Source organism: Bos javanicus, chromosome 13 (assembly GCF_032452875.1).
Source record: "Bos javanicus breed banteng chromosome 13, ARS-OSU_banteng_1.0, whole genome shotgun sequence".
Taxonomy (NCBI): Eukaryota; Metazoa; Chordata; class Mammalia; order Artiodactyla; family Bovidae; genus Bos; species Bos javanicus.
The window spans coordinates 73,081,310-73,103,255 of record NC_083880.1 but is presented as its reverse complement, the minus strand read 5'-3'; the positions used below and the strand labels follow the sequence as shown (position 1 = coordinate 73,103,255).

Sequence of the window (21,946 nt, the reverse complement as noted above, 5' to 3'; positions counted from 1 at the left end):
TTCTGTCCTTCTCCCGAGAAAACCCCGAGTTGGAGCGGGGTCTCTAATGCAGTTGGTCCTCTGGCCAGCAGGGACCTACCACCACTTGATTCTTCCTCCCTCCAGCCCTGTGGAGAATGGGATAACCCGTTCAGGGTTTCTGGGGCGTCAGCCTGGTTCCTTGGCAGCCAGCGAGGCACCCTGGGATGGGAAATCAGGCAGCCGCTCAGATATTATAAACAATTACCGCTAATTACCAGGCCTGCCAGTTCCCTATTGTCTGCTCACAATCCCACCAGACACTGAGGAGCAGACACTGAAGATGTTGGAGGAAACTTTCAATTTCAGGCTGTAGAAGGCCTTGCTCTGCCTGGGAGGATGGGCCCCTTCAGTGCCTTAAAACCCACGAGGCACCACTGTTTCTTGGGCTTCAGGAGCCCAGACCCTCCTAACAGAATGGATTCCAGACCTTCAGGAGGCTGAGCTGAAAAAGAAACGGATGTGGCAGAAAGGCCAGGTCACCCGCTGTGAGAGTCTTGGGGCTCTGTGAGAGGACAGGCCATTCACAGGGCTCAGTTCCTGTGACTGTTGGTCTTCAGGATTCTCTCTCTCAGTTTCCCAGAGAGAGTCTTTGTCTCACTGGGTTTGGATCAGCTGTCTGACCCTGGATCCGTCAGCTCTGATCAGGGGACCAGGTACTGCCTTAGTTTAAATCAAACCAGTTTCTTCAGTCAATGACTTACGACTTAATGACAGTAACTTAGTATGAACATGTATTTTTTGCTCATGTAAACTTCAGCACAGGTGTTCTGGTCATTGCATCTAGCCAAGCTCCTTTGCTCTTTTTAAAAACAATCCCATGCGTGTTTATGATTCCTCTGCTTTCAGATATTTAGAGAGTTTCCATTTTCACTATTGTAAATCATCCATGGCTAAATACAGTCCTTTTCTCATCATCCAAAGGCCTACAACAATTGGTTTCCCTCTTTTTTTCCTGAATCTGCCCTTTGTGGTGTTCTATGACATTGCATGAACCTGTAACACTGACCTTCTCCAAGGTCATGAACTAGACTCTCTTGCCTCTGCCTTGTCTCCATCACCCTCTTGGGAGAGAAGTACTCTCTCCTGCTCCTTGCTGGGCTCCTTCACTCTTGTGGCGTCACCATCCTGAGGACCTCAGGACTCCCTGCTGATGACTCTGCTCAGTGTAGAGAAGATAGTATGTGGGAGGTGACCTCCTTTCCTCTCACCTTGTTACTGGGCCCTCTGTATCCTTCAGCCCCCCAGGTCAAATTCTTCTCTCCTGGTCCATTCTGGGCCACTGCAGCCTGCAGCGATTCCTCTCTTCTGATGGTCTCTGAGCTCTCACAACCCAAGGTGGGCGGGTAGGGGACTGGCTGTGTCTCATAAGAAGACAATCGTCCTCTTTAGTTGTTTCTGGGGGCAACACGTGTGTTTGCCCAGCAGAATGTAAGTTCTTTGTGCATGGGGTCTTCTCTTGTTTGTTCCTGCAGCTTGCTTGGAATTTTATACGTGAAGGTGCAAATATTCTTGGGCAGTGCCCTGGTATAGCAGTGGGCACTGCCAGTTTTCTAGCCCTCAGGCAGCTGTCTTTCTCACTGTGGGCCTCAGTCTTCCAATCTGTGAAATAGGGAGGCTGCTGGGTCAGAGGACACTTCCCTGTAACTATTTGCAGAGCTGGAGAGTGAATCCTTTGCCAACTGTGAGGATTTGTGAATTAGCAATGAGGTGTAAAGGCAGACAGTATGTCTAGGGTGTGAAGAGCTGGGTACAGCCAGAGAAGACCGTAAGTGAGTCATTGTATCCGAAGAACTGGAGCCAAGGTAGACAAGCAGAGGTTCAGAAGCAGAAGGGAACATCCTTTAGGTGGAACCAGATACCCCTTGGGTTCTCCTCTGGCTCCTTCAAGGCTGACAACCCAGAAGGTTCCCTTGGAAGGAAGCTGGGGACAGGGAAGGGGGCTGCTCTTAGGGCAGGAAACAAAGCATGCAGTGCCCTCAGTCAAGTCCCGAGGTAGTCGCCCCTCCCTGCTAAAAGACCCTTTGGCTGGCTGCTGTGAAACCTGGCACAGTATGTGCCTGTTCAGAGTTAACTGTTGTTCTTGGAACATGCCCAAGTGGAAGGTCACCTGGGGTTGGCCCTAAAGGTGCTGTATCCATGTGCTGACTCTGCCCTGTGAATTCTAGCTTCAGATTGGGCCGAATCGGCCTCCTTACATGAATAATGCAGATAAAGGTTAAAAAAACAACAAAAAATGAAAAAAACCTCAACCTCCTTTGCCTGTGGCGAGGATCCTAAGAGAAAATGGGTTACAAGTGCTTTACTTCTAAAGATAATAGGCACATCAAGCTTGGTGTTTAGTGCCTGATTTCATTAAGTTTTTCCAGTAGTCATGTTTGGATATGCGAGTTGGACCATAAAGAAGGCTGAGTGCTGAAGAATTGATGCTTTCAATTCTGTGCTTTCAAGCTGTGGTGTTGGAGAAGACTCTTGAGAGTCCCTTCGACAGCAGGAAGATCAAACCAGTCAAAATCCTAAAGGAACTCAACCCTGAATATTCACTAGAAGGACTGATGCTGAAGCTGAAACTCCAGTACTTTGCCCACCTGATGCAGAGAGCTGACTCACTGGAAAAGACCCTGATGCTGGGAAAGATTGAAGGCGGGAGGAGGGGATGACACGATGAGATGGGTGGATGGTGTCACGGACTCAATGGACATGAGTTTGAGCGAGATGCAGGAGATGGTGAAGGACAGGGAAGCCTGGCGTGCTGCAGTCCATGGGGTCGCAGAGTCGGACACGACTGAGCGACTGAATGACAACAATGACTCGTTAAGTACTTAACAGGTCTAGGAGATGGGAGTGTTACTGTTCCCATTTCAGATATGGGAAAGAAAAAACTAAAACTGGCTTTAGCAAAATAATATAATAATAGTTGTTGTTGACGTACATAACCAGAAAGAAAAAGAAGTATCTCTTGCTTCAGGTAGAGTTTGATGCAGGAGCTTAATCAGTGCCACCTGTGTGATGGCCTCCTTCATGGGCTGCCGATGGCAGCAGGAGAGTGGCCAGAGGCTCCAGGCTTCTGTCTCAGGTTCAGATCTCGTGAGAAAAGAGAGTCTCTCACTTCCTACAGTTCAAAGAAAGCTTCCTCGGCAAATTCTTGTGGGCTTGGGTGAGATGCCCAACTCTCAACCAATCACTGGCCAAGGAAGGAATGGCCTGATTGGCCAGGCTGAGCCCATGTGAGCTTCTGAAGCTGGGTCTGCTCTGCACCAAAGGAATCAATGTCTTGAGGAGGGGCCTCCCCAAACGAGATTTAAAGTCTGGTTCCCAAAGGAAGGGGAGCGGATATTTGGCAGCTCCACGGCAAGGACAAGCGTGGACCTCCGAGGCTGAGCAACTGGCTCTGTATGTTTCTAACTGTCTAGTGCAAACAAGTCCTCTGGGGTTCCTGTTAAAAGGCAGTTTCTGATTCACCAGCTGGGGAGTGGAGTGGACCACCATTTCCTTTTTAATTAGCTCCCAGGCGGTGCTGCCAGTCCCTGGACCACACTCTGAGTGTCGCAGCCCTAACCCATAGAGCCAGGCATGGACAAGCATCACCTCCTGAGAGTCCTACCCGGAGAGGCAAGTGACATCATACCCATTTCATGGAAGAAGAACCTGAGACTTGGCAAGGAGAGGTCAGACAGGACACAGAAACTAAGCCCTAGACTTTTGGAGTCAGAGCGGAGATTTTAGGGAGAAAGTAGAAAGAAAGAAGCAGAGAGAGTACACCAGCCTGCCTCAGACTGGGAGATGGATGTGGACAGAATCGCCGTGGAATTAGGGAGGTTCTAGAGCTGACTGCCTGAGTCATCCGAGTCCTCAGTTGGCCCCTGGGAACGTCTGCTTTTGTCTCATTCTTTCTTGCAGCCTTAACTACGGGGGAGTTTGCCTGGCATCGGATGCCCAGTTCAGTGACTTCCTGGGCAGCATGGGACCAGCACAGTTTGTGGGCCGCCAGACCCTGGCCACCACGCCGATGGGTGAGTGTCCCAAGACCTGTTCCAAAGGGTGTGGGGGTCCCCAGCAGAAGCCCCTTGTCTTGCCTCTGCCTGGGTTACATCCACTGAGCACTCAGCCTGGAGCTGAGGTCACACCTGCCAGGCACTCTGCAGAGCCCAGGGACTCGGCTTGGGGGTTGGTTCTGGTTTGTTTGTGGCTGGGAGTAGGGGAAGGGAATTGCATCCTCAACAGAGATGGGCAGCCGAGTCCTTGATGGAGCTTCCAAGCCACTTCCTGGTCTCAGCTCTTGGGGCCTATTGCAGGGGACGTGGAGATCGGCTTGCAGGAGCGGAACGGTCAGCTGGAAGTGGACATCATCCAGGCTCGGGGTCTGACGGCCAAGCCAGGCTCCAAGACACTGCCAGGTGTGGGGGCTGCCCTCCCATCTGTAAGACAGGGGTGGAGGTCTGGGAGGATGTCCTGAGCGGTAGCTGGGTCTAGAAGAGAGATGATGGTGTCCAACTGGGGGTCTCCCTCCCCCCAAAGCTAGTGACTCCTGTGTCACTGGCGGTTTAGAATTTATTCTGGAGACCCAGTTGAAATTGCCCACTGACCTTGTCCACCTCCTTGACTGCGCTGAGCTCCTGGGGGTTCAGAGACCATCTTTGGTTTTTTTTTTTTTGTGGTTCTACCATTTGTGATTCTATCCTAGCACCTGGTAGGGTGCATGAAATGCCTTGAGCGTTCAGCAAACATCGGAGTGAGTGTGTAAGCCCAGGAAGGGTGGGCAGGCCAGGGACTGAGAGAGGGAAAGGGTGAGCAAGGAAAGGGTGAGCAAAAGGGCAGGCAGGACCATTTGAGAGGGTAGAGTAGACCCCAGCCAACCCTGACTGCACCCCACCACTGTTGCCTCATCCCCGGACTTCCTGGGGGCACCCCGATCCCCAGCAGCGGGTCCCTCTGCTGCACCCTCTGCCCACCATTGGAGGCCCAAGCTACAGCTCACCCTGCTGACCTCTGTCCTCAGCGGCCTACATCAAGGCCTACCTGCTGGAGAATGGCATCTGCATTGCCAAGAAGAAGACCAAAGTCGCTCGCAAGTCGCTGGACCCGCTATATAACCAGGTGCTGCTGTTTCCTGAGAGTCCCCAGGGCAAAGTCCTGCAGGTGAGGGGCCAGGGGGCCGGGCAGAGTCTCACCTGGAGAAAGCAGAGCACTCTGGTAGATCTGAGCGCCACCTTTTGTGGTGTGACTTGGAACAAGTTCCTCTCTGAGCCTCAGCTTCCTTATCTGTAAAATGGGGATATTAATAGTAGCCACTGATAGAGTTACTGTGACAGTGGAATGTGTGCTTTGTGTAAGAAAGGAATTTGCAAGTTCGGCCTGTAGTAAGGGCTCTACAAGTGGCCACCATTGTTATTATCATGATTACCGTCATCACCAACCTCAGGAGACTAGGGGCTTGGCATGGAGCGCAGTGCTAATAGACTGAAAGGCTTTTGAGGATCCAGAGGTCTTTGGCCCCCTGACTTTTAGGAAGATCCTAGTGGTCATCTAGGGCTTCCTTGGTGGTTCAGCAGAAAAAGAATCCACCTGCCAATGTAGGAGACATGGGTTTGAAGAAGGAAATGTCAAGACACTCCAGTACTCTTGCCTGGGAAATCTCATGGAAAGAGGAACTTGACAGGTTACAGTCCATGGAGTCAGAAACGACTTAGCAACTAAACAAAAAACAACAAAAGATGTTTGCTGAAACTAGCGTTAGCTGCCCGTCATGGGGTCAGCAGGGCCCGGCTGGATGCCTCAGGAGCCGCATGCCTCCTGTCTTCGAGCTGCCATTTATTTTTGTTTGCCTTTGTTTTTAAAAATACTTATTTTTTTTGGCCACTCCAGGTCCTAGTGCAGCACGTGGACTCTTAGTTGCAGCATGTGGGATCTAGTTCCCTAGTTTACCAGGAATCACACTCGGACGCCCTGCATTGAGAGCGTGGAGTCTTAGCCACTTGACTGCCAGGGAGGTCCCTCAGAGCCGCTCTTTGGGCATCTCTAGTTTATACCTCAGTTTCTTGCTCCTAACCTGAACAGGCAAAGCACACAAGGGTAGGCCCAAGGTGTTCCACATCTCCAAGACAGCGGGCTTTTGCCAAACTGGAAAGCCTGGGTCCTGTCTATGGCACAGTCTTTCCATTTGTAGGTTGTGACCCATCAACAATTTATGAACTCAGTTTAGTGGGTTTTGTTTTTTTTTTAATGGAATGGAATAGGAAATAGGAAAGAAATGGAAAATAGGACTAGGAAAGAAAACATTTCTTATTCTTAGTAAGGCAGGTCTTATTTGGTGGAGCCACTTGCTTCAGTTGTGAATCTCACGTGTTCACTGGGTGATTTAAATGTCTGTCTTGCTGTATATATTAGTCAGAACAAAGTTGGGAAAAATCTTTCTGGTCTAGAGGCATTCAAAGACAATTTAAAACAACCAGAAGGCCATCTAGGGGCCACGCCTGGCCCACTGGACTGAGGTCTGTGTTTTCTGGCCTGAGCATCTTTGAAGAAACTCCAGAGCACATCCCTGTCTGGGATGCAGAGAGATAAAGAAATAGAAATCTGGCATGGGGGTCCTTGCTGCTGAGCCTTCTGACTAATGTCAGGGCAAGACAGACCCACCACGATTGAGTGATGCCAGCTGTGTTCATCTGCTAAAGCTGCCATAAATACCATAGACCTGGGGTCTTAGACAACAGAAATTTATTTCTTACAGTTCTGGAGGATAGAAGTCCAAGATCAAAGTGTCACAAGTTATGTTTCTGCTGAGGCCTCTCTCCTTGGCTTGCAGACGGCCACCTTCTTGCTGTGAACTCATACGGTTCTTTTCCTACACGCAGGCATTCCTGGTGTCTGACTGTGTGTCCTAATCTTCTGCTCTTATGACAACACCAGTTAAAACTGCAACCCACACTAATGGCCCATTTTAATGTAATCACCTTAAAGGACCAGTCTCCAAATACAGTCACGTTCTGGGGTTAGGGCTTCAGTATGCAATTGAGGGGCACACAGTTAAGCGCATAATGCCAGTGATAACAAATCCATTCACACACTCAGACATGGGCTGCTGCTTTTTTTTTTATTGAGAATATAGTTGCTGTACAATGTTGTATTAGTTTATGCTGTACAAGGAAGTGAATCAGCCATATGTATACATATATCCCCTTCCTCTTGAACCTCCCTTCCACTCCCCACCCCTCTAGGTGACCACCGAGCACCAAGCTGGGCTCTCTGTGCTATACAGCAGGTTCCCACCAGCTCTCTGTTTTACACATGGTATCTGTTCAGTTACCTAGGTAACATAGTTACCTAGGGGGCATTGACCATTTATTAGTTGAGTGACCTCGGGCAAATGATTTAACCTCCCTGAGCCCCAGTTTAAACAGCTGTGCAATCGGAATCCGTTTTTATAGCGTTATTGGGAAGATTGAATCTAGGGCTGATTTGGCCTTAGACAGTTCCTGACGAGCAGTCACCAATAGCCGTGGCCCACGTTGTTTGTGTACCTCTCTGCGTGCTTGAGGAACGGCTTACAGCTTACAGTGAGCTTCCACATTTATTATCTCCTGTGAGCCTCGCCTGCCAGGTAAGCTGAGTGTGGAAGATTCCATTGACAAACAAGAACCCTGAGTCTCGGTGAGGCTAAGTGACTTTGCCCAAAACGACCTAGACAAGACTGGAACTCGCCCCTACACATGTCTGACCCCAAAGTGTGTGCATCAAGACAATAGGTCTTGTGAGCGATAAGCCAGCCCACATTTAGAGAGGGGCAGAGTTACAACCTGAGGAGAGCAAATGAAGGTCCTGCAGCCACAGAGACCACCTGTCTGGCTGCTCTAAGAAAGAGAGGTTGACCGAGAAATGGGGAAGGTACTGCACAAAAGAGTCTGTTGGAAAAAAGGAAAGAGGCTAGTATGTGTGTTCTACATGTGGCAGCCACTTTAAAAGTTGAAGTATAATTGATTTACAGTATTGTGTTAATTTCAAATGTGCAGCAAAGTGATTCAGTTAGTTTTTCAGATTTTATTCTACTATAGGTTATTATAAGATACTGAGTATATTCCCCTATATGTGTGTGTGCACTAAGTTGCTCAGTTGTGTCCGGCTCTTTGCTACACCCATGGACTGTAGCCCGCCAGGCTCCTCTGTCCATGTGGATTCTCCAGGCAAGAATACTGGAGTGGGTAGCCATGGCCTCCTCCAGGGGATCTTCCCAAACCAGGGATCCAACCCAGGTCTTCTTCATTGCAGGTGGATTCTTTACCATCTGAACCATCAGGGGAGCCCATAGTCCCCTATGCTATACAGTAAATCCTTGTTGCTTTTCTATTTTATATATAGTACTTTGTTAATCCCATACTCCTAATTTGTCCCTCCCATCTTCCCTTCCCTTCCCCTTTTGTAGCCATAACTGTTTTCTGTGTCTGTTTCAGTTTTGTGTGTACATTCATTTGTATTATTTTTCTAGATTCCACATTTAAGTGATATCATATAGTATTTGTCTTTCTCTGACTTCTTCACTCAGTGTAATATACTCTAGGTCTATTCACCTTGCTGCAAATGGCAATATTTCATTGTTTTTAAAGCTGAGTGTGTGTGTGTATGTGTGTATACATACCATATCTTCTTAAGCCAGTTGTCTGTTGATGGGCACTTGGGTGGTTTCCATGTCTTGACTTTGTAAATAGCGCTGCCATGAACATTGGGGTGCATGTATCTCTTCCAATGAGAATTTTCATCATTTTCCAGATATATACCCAGGAGTGGGATTGCTGGATCATATGGTAGCTCTATTTTGATTTTTTTAAGGACCCTCCATAGTGGGCTATGCCAATTTACAGTCTCATGAACAGGGTAGGAGGTTTCCCTTTTTCCCCTGTCCTCGCCAGCATTTATTGTGTGTAGACGTTTTGATGATGGCCGTATTGTCTGGTGTAAGGTGATACCTCATTGTGGTTTTGATTTGCATTTTTCTAACAGAGATGTTGAGCATCTCTTCATGTGCCTATTGGCCATTTGTGTGTCTTCTTTGGAAAAAAATCTGTTTAGGTCATCTGCCCCTTTTTTGATTTTTTTCCCCCAGTATTGAGTTGTATGAGTTGTTTTATCCATTTTGGATATTAACCCTTTGTCAGTCTTATTTTCTCCTATTTCTGTCATTTGTCTTCGTTTTTTGATGGTATCCTTTGCTGTGCAAAAGTTTTTTGTACATTTGATTAGGTCCCATTTGTTTATTTTTGCTTTTATTTCTTTTGCCTTGGGCAAGCGATCTATGAAAGTATTGCTACTGTTTATGTCAGAATGTTTTGACTAAGTTCTTTTCTGGGAGTTTGATGATGTCATGTTTTAGGTGTTTAAATCATTTTGAGTTTACTTTTGTATATGCTGTGAAAATGTTCTAATTGCATTGATTTACATGTGGCTGTTCTAACCACTTTTATTTTTTTAATTTATTTAAAGTTTTTAAAAAATTTATTTATTATTTTTATTTGTCTGTGCCAGGTCTTAGTTGGGGCATGTGGGATCCAGTTCCCCAACCAGGGATCCAACTCAGGCCCCCTGCATTAGGAGAGCAGAGTCTTAGCCACTGGACCACCAGGGAAGTCCCCAACTACTAGCCCCATTTAAAACCTTTATTTCTGAGGATCTGGAAGCAGAGGGCAGGTGGATGAGGGGGTAGGTAGGACACTCACAATGTAGGGTCAGCCCTCAAGGCTGGGGCTCAAAGATGGGGCAGGTGGAAAGAAAGAGCAAGATTGGAGGCAAGAAGCCCATCATCCAAGAGCATCTGGTGGGACTTGAGCCATTTTAAGGAGGTGGACTTCCAGGACCCGGAGATGAATGAGGCACACGGTGACCCCAGGTTCTGTTTCTGGGCCTGTGAGTGGCGTTGGCAGGATCTGAACCACTGTGTCTCTTGCTCTGCAGGTGATCGTGTGGGGGAACTACGGGCGGATGGAGCGGAAGCAGTTCATGGGCGTGGCCCGCGTGCTGCTGGAGGAGCTGGACTTGACCACCCTGGCCGTGGGCTGGTACAAGCTCTTCCCCACCTCCTCCATGGTGGACCCAGCCACGGGCCCCCTGCTCCGGCAGGCGTCCCAGCTGTCCCTCGAGAGCACCGTGGGGCCCTGTGGCGAGCGATCTTAGTGCGGGGAGGGGGAGGGGCTCCCCGAGATGGTCCGGAGACCCTACCTGGGACCCCAGGCCCCAGGGCATATTGAACAGAGGAGGCCGGGGTTCTCCCCACCCAGTGGGGAAGCTGAATGGGGAGACTTGAACCCCCCAGGGCCCCTCCTCACCCCTTTTTTGCCTCCTATTCCCCGAGACCTTCCCTCTCCCGATGGGATTGGCTGCACTTTTGACTTGGCCGGTTCTTGACCTGGTGGATGTGTCTGCAGTCCGGAGAAAGGAAAGATCGAGGCGGCAGAGCACACCATCCTCCTGCCCCCGACTCTGTCCGACCGCACCCCCTTTTTGCCTCCTTGGAAGCTCGCTGCCCGGAGTCATGTCCAGAACCCAGCGGCCATCTCCATGGTGCCAATTACCAGCAAGTGTCTTTCCTGCGGCACCGGGTTCAGGCAGCTACTCCTGCCCCCCGAGCCTACGGGGCAGCTTTGCAAGGATCCGGCGCCAACTCCGGGGGCCCCGCGCCCCCGACTTGAAGAGGAGCTCAGGCCTCCCTCCGCCTGCCCATGGAAGGAGCTCTGCCGCCGCCTGTTCGAGTCCATCTGTCCGTCCCCTGCCTGTTCCTCTTTTGGTGGCTCTAGAACATGGGGTCCAGCAGGGACCAGGGGAGAGGAAAGGGGTGCCGGGGCCTGGCAGGGGCCCCCAGGGCACCTGGCTTTGTGGGATTGTAAGAAGCTAGTTTGCACACTGTGGGCGGACTGGAAAGAACTCTGTTGGCTGTGTTTCGACCGAGGAGCTGGGGGACCCTAATTTTCGAGAACCCCAACCCCAGAGAGCTCACCAGTCTCTGAATTTGGGGGATGCCGGTTTAGAGAGGGAGTGTGAAGAAAGCTGGGATTGGGACTCGTGGTGCCAAGGTGAGGGGTTCCCAGGTAGGAGAATCCCTCCTTGTCGGATGAGGTCAAAGGTCATCTTGTCTGGCCCTCTGCCTCCAGGCTAAGGGCCTGGGGAGGCACGCGAGCTCCCCAGTTTTAGTCTTTTTAAACAAACCATCCTGTACTAAGGGCAGAACCAACTGCTCCGGCCTCAGTGACCTTGGCTCAAGGAGAGAAAGAGAATGAGGCGAGACAGGAGTGTGAGAAGGGGGAGATTCCTTCTTGAGCAGGCCTGGGGGCTGCCTTCCCGGCCCCACCCGGCCTGGTCCTCCCTGGAGCCTTTGGAAGCCCTTTTGCATGCGGGGAGGACACAGGCTGGCCCCTTTCTGTAGAAGCACATTTCTGCCACCTCCCCTGGGAGGCACCCAGCCACCCACTACCCACACACACACCCGCCGCCCCCCCATCATTACCCAGTCCTGCTGTGTAGGACGTAGTCTTGGTTAGCCGAGTAGGCTTAGAGTGCCTGGCCCTGGGCCAGGTCTTAGCTTCACATAGAGTCCTTACAGAGGGGATGGAGAAAATTCCAGGAGGCAGCCTTCTCCCTGCCGGCCTGGCCTGGGTCCAAGCCTGGACCTGGTTCAGGGGAGGCTGGCCCCTCCTCCTGCTCCTCCCTTTCCTCCCCCTCTTCATGTAGGGTTGTAGCCAGAGCCGCCCATGACACTCAGATGTTCTGATTTATTACCCTTGGGACTGATTTTATTTAGGAAGCACTCCTGAGGATGTGGGCCTTGGAGGGGGCTGGGGCTCCATCAGAGGAGGTGGTTTTCCACTGAGGATTGCCCGGCTGTGTTCTGTCCCACCTTATCCCCACTCTCCCCACACCCCACCATTTAGGCTGTGGACCAGGTGAGCCCTTCCACCTGGAACTCTCCCCTCCCCTGGCCTGTTCCCAGCCCTGGGCATCCTTTGAAGTTCTGGTTGAGTTATAGCGCTCCCCTGCATAGGGATGGGGAGATGGAAGCGTCCCCCCCCTTGGTCCAGGAGGCCTTCTGACCTTCCTGGAATCATGGCGGCTGGAATCCCAAGGCTGGGGTGGAGGCAGCGGGGCTCAGAACTGGCCCCTCCCCTGTGCTTTTTTTTTTTTTTAAACCAGTGTGATTTCTCTGCCGTTTGTTTATTACTCACCATTCGGAATATTTTGAGCCAGGAGAGCGCCTTCTCTCTCCAGCTGTCACTGCTCTGGTAGTTCAGGGGTAGCATTTCAAAGCCGGGTTGGGGCCTGGCTGTCCCAACCTGAGGACAGGGTGGGCACAGCCTTGCTCCCCAACCTGAGCCCGCCCTGTTGGGGGTGGGTCTGCACAGCCTTTATAAAGAGAGAAGGCGCTCCAAAGCAATAACATCCTGAGGGTGGTCACCGAGGGCCCCCCTCAATGACTTTCTGTTTGTTCTGTGGTTTTTCAGCTCACCTCCCGGAGGGGTGGGGTGGCACGGGGGCTGGAGCCCTCTTTCTTTGTATCATCGTTGTGAGCACATGGCCGCCTTCCAAGGGGCTCCGACCATTGGGCATGAGACCCCCCATCTGTCCTCACCCAGGGATGGGGGCTTGGGGAGGGAGTGGCTGTTCTCATCATTAGCTTTGGGGAACCTTCCAGCCTGCTCCTATCTGGTCCTTTGCCAGCTCAAACTTCCCCATTTGAAGAGGAGCTGAGAGGGTGGCACTGGGGGAATTAGGGGTGTGAGGGGCCTGGGGGTCTCTAAGGGACGATTCTTTTTTCAATCTCTGGGCCAAAGGTCACATGCCAGGGTATGGTGGGAGGGAGTCATCTCCACCTTCCTTCTCCAGAATCTGCCTGTCACACTAAAGGAAAAGGAGCTTTGGGACCATCGGTGAAATGATTTCCATCTTAACAGAGAGATCACAGGCCCCTGGGGTCACCTGTGAGTTCACGACACTGGCAATCTGGGCCTCCTCAACCCCCCGGAGGCTGAGCTGGAGCCAGGGCAGGACCAAGTGGGGCCACCATCTCCCCCCCGCAATATTTCCTCTGCCCTTCTCTCCATGGCCTCCTCCCAGGGGCCTTGAAAAAGATGGGCAGCGCTGATTATAGTCCCATCTGAGAGGGCAGGAAACCAAAGCTCAGAATCAGTAAGTGGCTTGCCCAAGACAAGACCCCTCAGCAATGAGGCCAGAACAGAAGCAGCTCTGTCCTTCTTCCTCCATGGAACAGCAGACCATTGCTCCAGGGCACATTTGCCATAATGAGGATCTGTGACCTTTAGGCCCTGGACCACCCCGCGCTGCTTGCTTGCATCTTGATGGGCCAGTAACTTTTCTGGGCCTTGGGTTTAGGGGGAAGGGTTGCCATAGAGACCTTGCTCTCCTGGGTGGGGGATGGGGGGGGGGGGTCTGCCCTGACTGACGTGAGGCTGTGCAGGCTGTGGTCCTGGTCTTGATGCTAAGTGGGGACTCCCCCCAAGGGACCACAGCCCCTCTGAGACCACTCTGAGGGAGGCCAGACAGCACTTCCTGGGGCTGTGTGGGAGTGAGGGGGGCGATGGTACACCTCACATTAAGGCATTCCCCCCCAAACCTTTAGAGAGAATAACATGGGAACTTCTCGGAGTGCTTTTCACACCTGTTTGTTTGCAAAGTGCTTTTATCTCTCGTGTACCCTCACAAGAGCTCCCGGGCAGTCGGTGGAGGCCTGGGTGAGTTATCAGCCCCATTTTACAGAAGAAGCTGAGGCCCGGGGAGGGGAAGGTACTCGCTAAGGTGCCACTGGGAGTTGGTGGCTGAGCTCAGGGGAGAACTCAGTTCTCCAGTGGTTCAGAGCTCTTTTCTTCAATGTGGGGCAAAGCAGAGTTGAGGTCATGTACTTGACAAGCTGATCCACCGTCCAGCTCCTTACATCTGGAGCTCATGGGCACATCTCAGCGTTGAGAGGCACCGCTGAGCCCCGCTGCCCTTGGAGCACAGCTGTTGCGTTAGGCAAGGCCACCTGCATTTATTTATTGAGCAGCAGCCCTGTGCCAGACCCAGGGGACGGGGTGCCCCGACTCCATCGCCCACTGTCCTGTAATGACTCCTTTGGGCTCCAGGAGGCCCCATGTCTTATAGCAGCACCTCAGAGTGGACGGAAAGCTTTCATGTCCATGAGCTCATCTGACTCACAAACCCCGCCCGGGAGCCGCTGACATGCCCGTTTGACTCATAGCTTCTGTGAGGGCAAAGTGGAGACTTGAACCCAGGGCCTTGGACATCATCTCTGAGCCCTTTCACCGTACCACTGCCTCCTGAGCGGGTGGCAGGAAGGCAGACCCCTGGTCCTCAGGCCCACTCTCCACTCACCTTTCCCCGTCTTCCCTCTCCAGGAGCAGGAGCCCCTCAGGCTTTGGGGGAGGGAGGGTTTCTGGGGCCCCTGGGTTGGAGCAGGTCACGTTGCATTGTGTTCATGACCATGTAGCTCATGTTGAAAATTAAAGTTTTTGGCTTTTCTAACCCAGCTTGCTCTGTTTTGTGTTGACGCAGTTCTCTCTGGGATGCTGAGGGCTGTTAATTCTAATGACCTGAGTGCTGTGCCATTTCAGCTTTGTTAGTGTCCATTTATACAGGTCTGGGGCCCATCCCAGCACCACTTCCAGAGATGCACAGGAGGGAACAGGGTACTGGGTGAACTCATTTTACAGATGTGGAAACTAAGGCCCAGGGAGGGGATGAGAATTCCCTCAAGTCCCATTGTGGCTGATTGGCAATAACCAGACCTCACAGTTCCCAGAAGAGACCGTGGCCCAGGGACTGCCCTGGCGGTCCAGTGGTTGACTCCACACTTAGAAAGTAAAGATTTGATCCCCACGACTGAAGTGACTTAGCAGCAGTAGCAGCAGCAGGGAACTAAGATCCCACATACTGCACACAGCGGCCAGGGTTGGGGGTGGGGGGAAGACTGGTCCAGGTAGTCCCAGTGACACGGTGGGTGTCAGCAAGACCCCCTCCCCCATCCAAAAATGGGGCTGGCCAAGGACAAAGAACATGACATTTGGGGCTGGGGCCAGTCCACTCTACATGCCGAGTAGGAGAAATGAGTAGTCTTTAAATGGTGCACATTTTGCCCAGTGGTCCACGCTGGATGGTAAATGTTTTCAGTCCATCTGATCCCCGTGCTTCTCATAGTGGGAGCGGCTGGCCTCACTGGTTAGGATTCCAGTGTGGGAAGTCGTGCATCTCCCCCACAACGCGGAAAACCCACGTTCCCGTGGGTTTCACACAACAGAAAAACGGGCATCGTGGAGAATGTGTGTGGCCACGCCTTCCTAGAACAATTTGGACCACAGGGGACTTGCACCTACGGGGCAACTTAAGAGTCGTGCTTTTGCTTATGATGCGACTTTTAATGTATTTTTGGAGAGGAGAGCGGGGCTCGCGCCCCAAAAGGGAGTGAGAAACTGCTCGTGGCAGAGGACGGCATTGAGGCCGCGGCCCCTCAGCCCTTCTCCAAGCTCTGGGGAGGGGGCGACGACAGGTGAATCCAGACCCTCAGGTTCTAGGATCGACCCCCCGGATGAGTTTCTGGGGCCCAGCCAAGGACCACTTCCAGAGATGCACAGGAGGGAAGGGCTATCAGATGGACTTCCGCCGGGCCGGGGGCCTATCGGCTCTGCCGCCGCCCCCAGCCCCGGGGCTGGCGGGGGGCGAGAAGCCGGGATTGTTGCGGGAGCACAGCTCCAGCCGGTGGAGGCGGCAGGAGACGGAGATGAGGCCGGCGCGGCCCGCGGTGCCTCGGTTCTCGGGCGCCCCCCGGCGGAGCGGGCGGGCAGCGCGCTCAGGCGCGTCCGCGCCGGCCGCCAGGAAGCGCAGGACCACGAGGTTGAGGAAGGCGCCGATGACCGTGAGCCCCAGGAGGATGTACAGGAAGCTGAAGGCCACGTAGGGCGGCTTTCTCTGCAGCGCCTCGTCGTTCTGCAGCGCCACAAAGTCGCCGAAGCCGATGGTGGTGAGCGTGATGAAGCAGTAGTAGTAGGCGTGGAAGAAGGTCCAGCCCTCGAAGTGCGCGAAGGCGGCGGCCCCGAGGGCCAGGGTGCCCGCGCACACCAGCAGCCCGGCCACCGCCATGTTCTCGGGGGACACGCGCGGCCGCCGCAGGCCCAGGCAGCGCTTGGCCGCCAGCAGGAGGCGCCGCACCAGCGCGTTCAGCCGCTCGCCGAGGCTCTGGAAGGTGACCAGGGTCAGGGGGATGCCCAGGAGCGCGTAGAACATGCAGAAGACCTTGCCCGAGTCCGTGCCCGGCGCGGCGTGGCCGTACCCTGGAGGAGGAAGGAAGGGGGAGGCTGACGAGCGTCCGTCTCCTCACACACAGGCCTTCTTCCTGCCGGGTCTCTGTCCCCATCCTCCAGAGCCCGCAGAGCATGTTGAAATGCTGGTTCGAACTAGGTCATTCCCCCGGCTTTAAAACCTTCTGTGGCTACCCATAATCGGCCCAAGTTGTAAACAACCTAAAATACCCTTCTCCTGGGGAATGGATAAACAACCTGTGGTACATCCATACAACGGACTGATTCTTTTCCGCCACAGGAAGGAAGGAACTGCTGTTTCCTCAGCAACAGAAGATGGATCTCAAATGTTTTATGCTGAGTGAAAGGAGCCAAGCTCAAAAAGCTATATATTGCTGGGTTCCATTTAAATGACATTCTGTAGGGTAACTGGCACAACTTCTGTGGCAAAACTAGGATCAGCGAACAGACCTGTGGTTGCCAGTCCTTGGAGGTGAGAGAAGCGAGTGAACTAACTACAAACAGGCACGATGCAATTTTGGGGAGGGCTAGCAATGTTCTGCCTTGAAATCATGGCTGCAGTTACACGACAGGTTTTCTTTTGGCAAAACCTGCACAGGTGTACACTGAAAAAGAATGAATTTGAATCTGTAAATTGTGCCCTTGATAGAAAAAAAAAAAATCTGTTGTGGCTCCCCAGTATCCTCAGGGTACAGTCCGCGCTCTCAGGCAACGCCGTGACCTGAACCCCCTCTCCCTGCAGCCTCACATGCCGTTTCCGCCAGCCTGTCCTTTTCTCATGCTTCCTCTTCCCCCAGTGGACTTTCCCCCTGCCTACACCCAGGTAGCCGTTCCCAGTTCCTGTGCCAAGCCAGGCTCTCATGAAACACCTATTTCAGTCTGGTGGAGTCCCTCACTGATCCCCTAAATGTGTAAGGAACGCAAACATGAGTGGGCTGCCTTGAGTCCGGCACAAGGAACAATGAATGATTGTCCGGAACAGTCATTGTGGGATTGGTGGATGTGTATCTCTTCCAGGACCCAAGGTCCTGGAAAGTGGAAGCTTTCATGGTATTCTCAAAGGGCCCCATAACCCAGGAAAAGTCATGTGTCCCTTCCCCAGTAGAATATGCCTCTTCCAGCAAATTGTCCCCATCTGCCAAACGATAAATACACCTTTGGCCTGTGCTGTTCCTCAGTGAGGAAAGCAGTCCTCTAAAATACTCACACGTGCAAAGTGATGTGTGCATGGGAGTTGTCGTTGCCACAGTGTTGGTGACAGCAAAAATAAGAAGCAGCTTAAATGTTCATCAGAAAGAGCCTGGTGAAAACAGCCATGGTGCCATCCAATGATGGTTGTGGTTCCAACTGAGGGCCATGTAGCCCCTGAGGGGACAGTTGGCAATGTCTGGAGACAGGTTCAGTTGTCACACCTGGGAGGTGGTGGGTGCTGCTGGCATCTGGTGGGTGCAGGCCAGGGTCCTGTTTAACATTCTCTGATGCATAGGACAGTCCCCACAATCGGAATTTGTTGTTGTTTAGTCGCTCAGTCGTGTCCAACTGTTGGGGTCCATGGACTGTAGCCCACCAGGCTCCTCTGTCCATGGAATTCTCCAGGCAAGAATACTGGGGTGGGTTGCCACTTCCTTCTCCAGGGGATCTTCCTGATCCAGGGATCAAACCTGCGACTCCTGCCTTGGCAGGTGAATTCTTTACCACTGAGTTACCAAGGAAGCCCACCAGAATAGCCAGTCCAAAATGTCAACAGTGCCAGGGTGGAGGAGCCCTGCTAATCAGCCATGAAAAAGAGGACACAGTTCTTCAGGGACTGATGTAAAGAAATCACCAGAATATACGAAGTGAAAAAAGCAAGAGACAAAAAGGCATGTATAACACAATGCCTCTATCATGTATAAAAGTACAAGTAGCTCAGTCGTGGCTGACTCTGCAACCCATGGACTCTATACAGTCCATGGAATTCCCCAGGCAGAATACTGGAGTGGGTGGGGATCTTCCTTTCTCTAGGGGATCTTCCCAGGCCAGGGATTGAACCCAGGTCTCCCGCATTGCAGGCAGATTCTTTACCAGCTGAACCACCAGGGAAGCCCAAGAGTACTGGAGTGGGCAGCCTATCCCTTCTCCAGCGGCTCTTCCTGACCCAGGAATCGAACTGGGGTCTCCTGCATTGTAGATGGATTCCTTACCAACTGAGCTACCTGTGTGTGTTGTAAAGGAATATATAGGCAGAGAAGATACTTGGAAGGATACTCAAAAAACATAACTGCATTTGATCCAGAGAAGGGAATTTATAGGTTGACGGATGCGGAGAAAGGGAGACTTCCTTTCATCCTATACCTTTTGTACCGTGTGAAGTGTGTGCATATATAACATTTGAAATATCAACACTAGATACATATATATATATATATTTAAAGATCTATGACTCCACTTCATGTTTCTACTTCATGGCTCTATTAGTCTGCCTCTATCTATCTGCGGGGCAGGGACCCTGCTGCCACTAAACGGTGAGGTCCTTGAGGCCAGAGACCAAACTAGTCATTTCTCACGTCCCTGATCACCAGTGCCCTGCACAGACTAGGAGCTCAATGAAAGTTTAAATAATCAGTAATAATAATACTCAAACCAGATTGAAGGAGGTACCGAGTGTGAGACGGAGGAGCGTCTTTAAGAATAAAAGGCCAGGCAGTGCTGTTTCCAGCCATTTGTCTGGTTTTGACAGACAGGAAAATGAATAATGATAATAACTAGGCATGCTAGGTACTCTACATGGATTATTTTATTTAATCGTCTCAATGACTGTATGAGATTATTATCCCCATCTTACAGATAAGGACACTAGGCTCAGAGGGAAAAAGCTGCCCAAAGGTCACAGGGTTGAGCTGTTAACCACTATCCTCCATAGCTTCTCAGTGGCTCTTTGCTGTTCCTGCAGAGCTCAGCCCCTGGGTTCTGTCGCCTGGCTCTGCAAGGCTAGCTTTTGCAGCCTGGCTCACACAACCATACTGGCGCCCCCAGGTGGCAGAAAGCGGTAAAACTGCTATTTCCTCAGTCGCTCTCCACACCCTGGTCCCTACTCCCTCCCCATCCCAGGTGCAGGTCAGAGGCAAGCAGTCAGAAGTGGAGGCCACATCCAGCTGGGAGGCCTCCAAAATGTGGGGGAGGGCAGAGGAGGTGGACAGGGTCCCACACCCTGGGTGCAGAGACAGGGAGGGTCTTAGGCTGAGCCAAGAGAGAGAAGCAGGGGTGCCCAGGCTGACAGGAGGGGTCAAAAGGGCTGAATAGGAGCTGGGCCCACAGTTGGCAAATAATGAATTGTCATTATTGCTAATTAACAGTCCCTACTTAGCCTCAGGACTTGTGCTATGCATTTAACCTGCTTGACCTCACTTAAACCTGACAATCACTCAGTAAGATAGCAACGGTTGCACTTTGTAGTTGAGGAAACCGGGGCTCAGAGAGGTACAATCAATTGCCAGAGAAGGCAGGAGGCAACAGAGATGAAAACCGGAACTCTGGCCTCTGTAATTTCGGAATGTAGGCTTTCAACTCCACCACTAAACCCACAAACTCACACTGACTTGCAAGAGCATTATGGAGGAGCTTTCTCCGCAGCACTGGTTTCCAGGGTGGTGGTCCAGGCCCAAAGAGACACTGGGACCTCCACAGCCAGCCTGGGGTGGTGGATGGAGCCCCGAGAGCCTGCTCCACTCCTTTTCTGCTTCCCCAGGCTTGGGCTCCGCAGGTACCAACCAGTCGGTAGCCATGGCAACGGTTGGCGGTCCAGATGCTGCAGAGAAAGTGCTCTGAATCCCCGAGGGTGAGGTCCAAAGCTGGTGGTAATCAGTCATTCCTTTAACAAATATTTATTGAGTGTCTACTACAAGCTAGGCACTGGCCATATTGCAGGGACTAAGACAGATTAGGCGCCCGTTCTCTTTTTTGTTATAACACAAAAATCAATCTCCCCCCCCCCCCCCGCCCCCGCCGCTTTTTGTTAGTGCTTTCTACTTGTCAGGCCCTGTGCTAAAACTTTATACATATATCTCCTTAATGAAAACTGTCTCACTACAGCCTTGAGGTAGGGCCTGTTAGCACCCCTCTTTTACAGAGGAGAAAACCTGAGGCTCAGAGAGGTTAAGCAACTGGTCTGAGGTCACACAGCTAACGTGATGCCCCCCAGGCAAGGAAGCAACTCCAGCCACTTGGGCTTCCGACTCCACTTTATCAATCTCCCAGCCCCTGCCACTGCCTCTTGGCAAAGGGGACCTACTGTCTCCTCCCAGCCGGGCCTGCGTGGAAACCACAGAGCCCATCCGACAGAGGGAGGCAAGTGAGGCTCGGCGAGCTGAAATGACTGCTCCAAAGTCACCCCGCCTGGCAGAGGCAGAGGTGGGACTGAAACCCCGGGACGCCGCGGGCGCCTGGGGATGGAGCAAGCGCCGAGGGGGAGGCGCCGGGGGCCGCTCACCGATGGTGGTGATGACGGTGATGGCGAAGTAGAAGGAGCCGGCGAACTTCCACTGGCGGCCGGCGCGGTGCGGCTCGGCTTGCAGCGCCAGGCGCTCCAGCTCGCGGTAGTCCTCGGCCGAGAAGCCGTACTTCCTCCGCAACTCGCTCCGCTTCTGGGCCAGCAGCCGCTTGCGGCCGCTCTCCGCCTCGGACTCGAGCGCGTCGAAGACGGCGGCGCCCACCAGGAGGTAGGAGAGGATGCACAGGACGAGCGCGGCGGTGCGCGCGCTCTGCTTCCTCATCGCCGAGCCCCAGGCCCCGCGCCGCGCTCGCCGCCGCCCCGTCCATGCGCCCCGACGGTCGCCCCGCGCCCCGCTCGCCGCAGGAGTCGGGGCTGCGGACGGCTGGGGTGTGGCACCCCGGGGCGGCGCCTCGGCGGGGCGGGGCAAGGGGGCGACGAGGGCCCGGAGGGCTCCTGCAGCTGCCACCTGCCTGCGCCTCCCCTGCCTTTGTTTCCCCGGCGGCACCCCGGGGCTGTAGCGTCTGCAGGTCGTGACAGCGAGACCGAAGCGCCCAAAGTCCAGCTGTGCAGGCGCCCGGTCTCCACCGCCCTCCTCGTCCTGTGACCTTGGGCAAGTCATTCATTCCTTCGTTCGGTTGGTCATCCAGCAAATACTTACCAAGCACCTGCTGGTACACACGATCTATTACATTCCTGGTGTAAATAGAGCGGATATCCTAGGATAGAGGGTTGTATGAAAAACAAACAAAAAGATAATTTAAGAAAAGTGTGAGGGTCTTCTCTGGCGGCCCAGCGGTTAAGACTCCGCGCCTCCACTGCCAGGGGCGCGGGTTGGATCGCTGGTCGGGGAACTAAGATTCCTACAGGCCAATGGCACGGCCAAAACAAAAAAAAGCGTGAGAAGGAAAACATCCTGTCTTGCAAGGCAGGTGGAGGGTGGGAGCTGAAGGGGCAATTACAGCTAAGATGGTGGGAGAAAGCGTCCCCGGGGAGCAACTGGCGGCATGTGCAGGTCCTTTAAGCAGAGAAGCCAGTGTGTCTGGAGTCACAGTAATTGGGGTGGTGGGGGGTCAGGGTGGGGGTGGGGATTAAAAGGAAGACAGAGAGTCCAGTTCACAGGGGATTTTACAGGCCCTCTGAAAAGTTCCCT

At 52.8% G+C, this 21,946-nt stretch overlaps 2 protein-coding genes across 2 annotated transcripts in view; one reads left to right on the top strand and one right to left on the bottom strand.

The window, feature by feature from the left end:
* RIMS4 (regulating synaptic membrane exocytosis 4) overlaps positions 1–14,535 on the top strand; it is a 72,220-nt gene extending 57,685 nt beyond the window's left edge. Inside the window, exons 3-6 of the mRNA XM_061437689.1 lie at positions 3,919–4,031; positions 4,314–4,415; positions 5,018–5,157; positions 9,961–14,535. Of these exons, the coding sequence (XP_061293673.1) occupies positions 3,919–4,031; positions 4,314–4,415; positions 5,018–5,157; positions 9,961–10,179 (574 nt within the window). The 3' untranslated portion in view covers positions 10,180–14,535. The remainder of the gene's footprint in view (positions 1–3,918; positions 4,032–4,313; positions 4,416–5,017; positions 5,158–9,960) is intronic.
* A 1,119-nt stretch (positions 14,536–15,654) lies between these two features.
* KCNK15 (potassium two pore domain channel subfamily K member 15) lies at positions 15,655–21,076 on the bottom strand. The gene is made up of 2 exons (XM_061435559.1): positions 20,794–21,076; positions 15,655–16,337 (listed from the first exon to the last, which is right to left on the bottom strand). The coding sequence occupies exons 1-2, from the start codon at positions 21,074–21,076 to the stop codon at positions 15,655–15,657; spliced, it is 966 nt and encodes a 321-aa protein (XP_061291543.1).
* Positions 21,077–21,946: the final 870 nt, after the last annotated feature.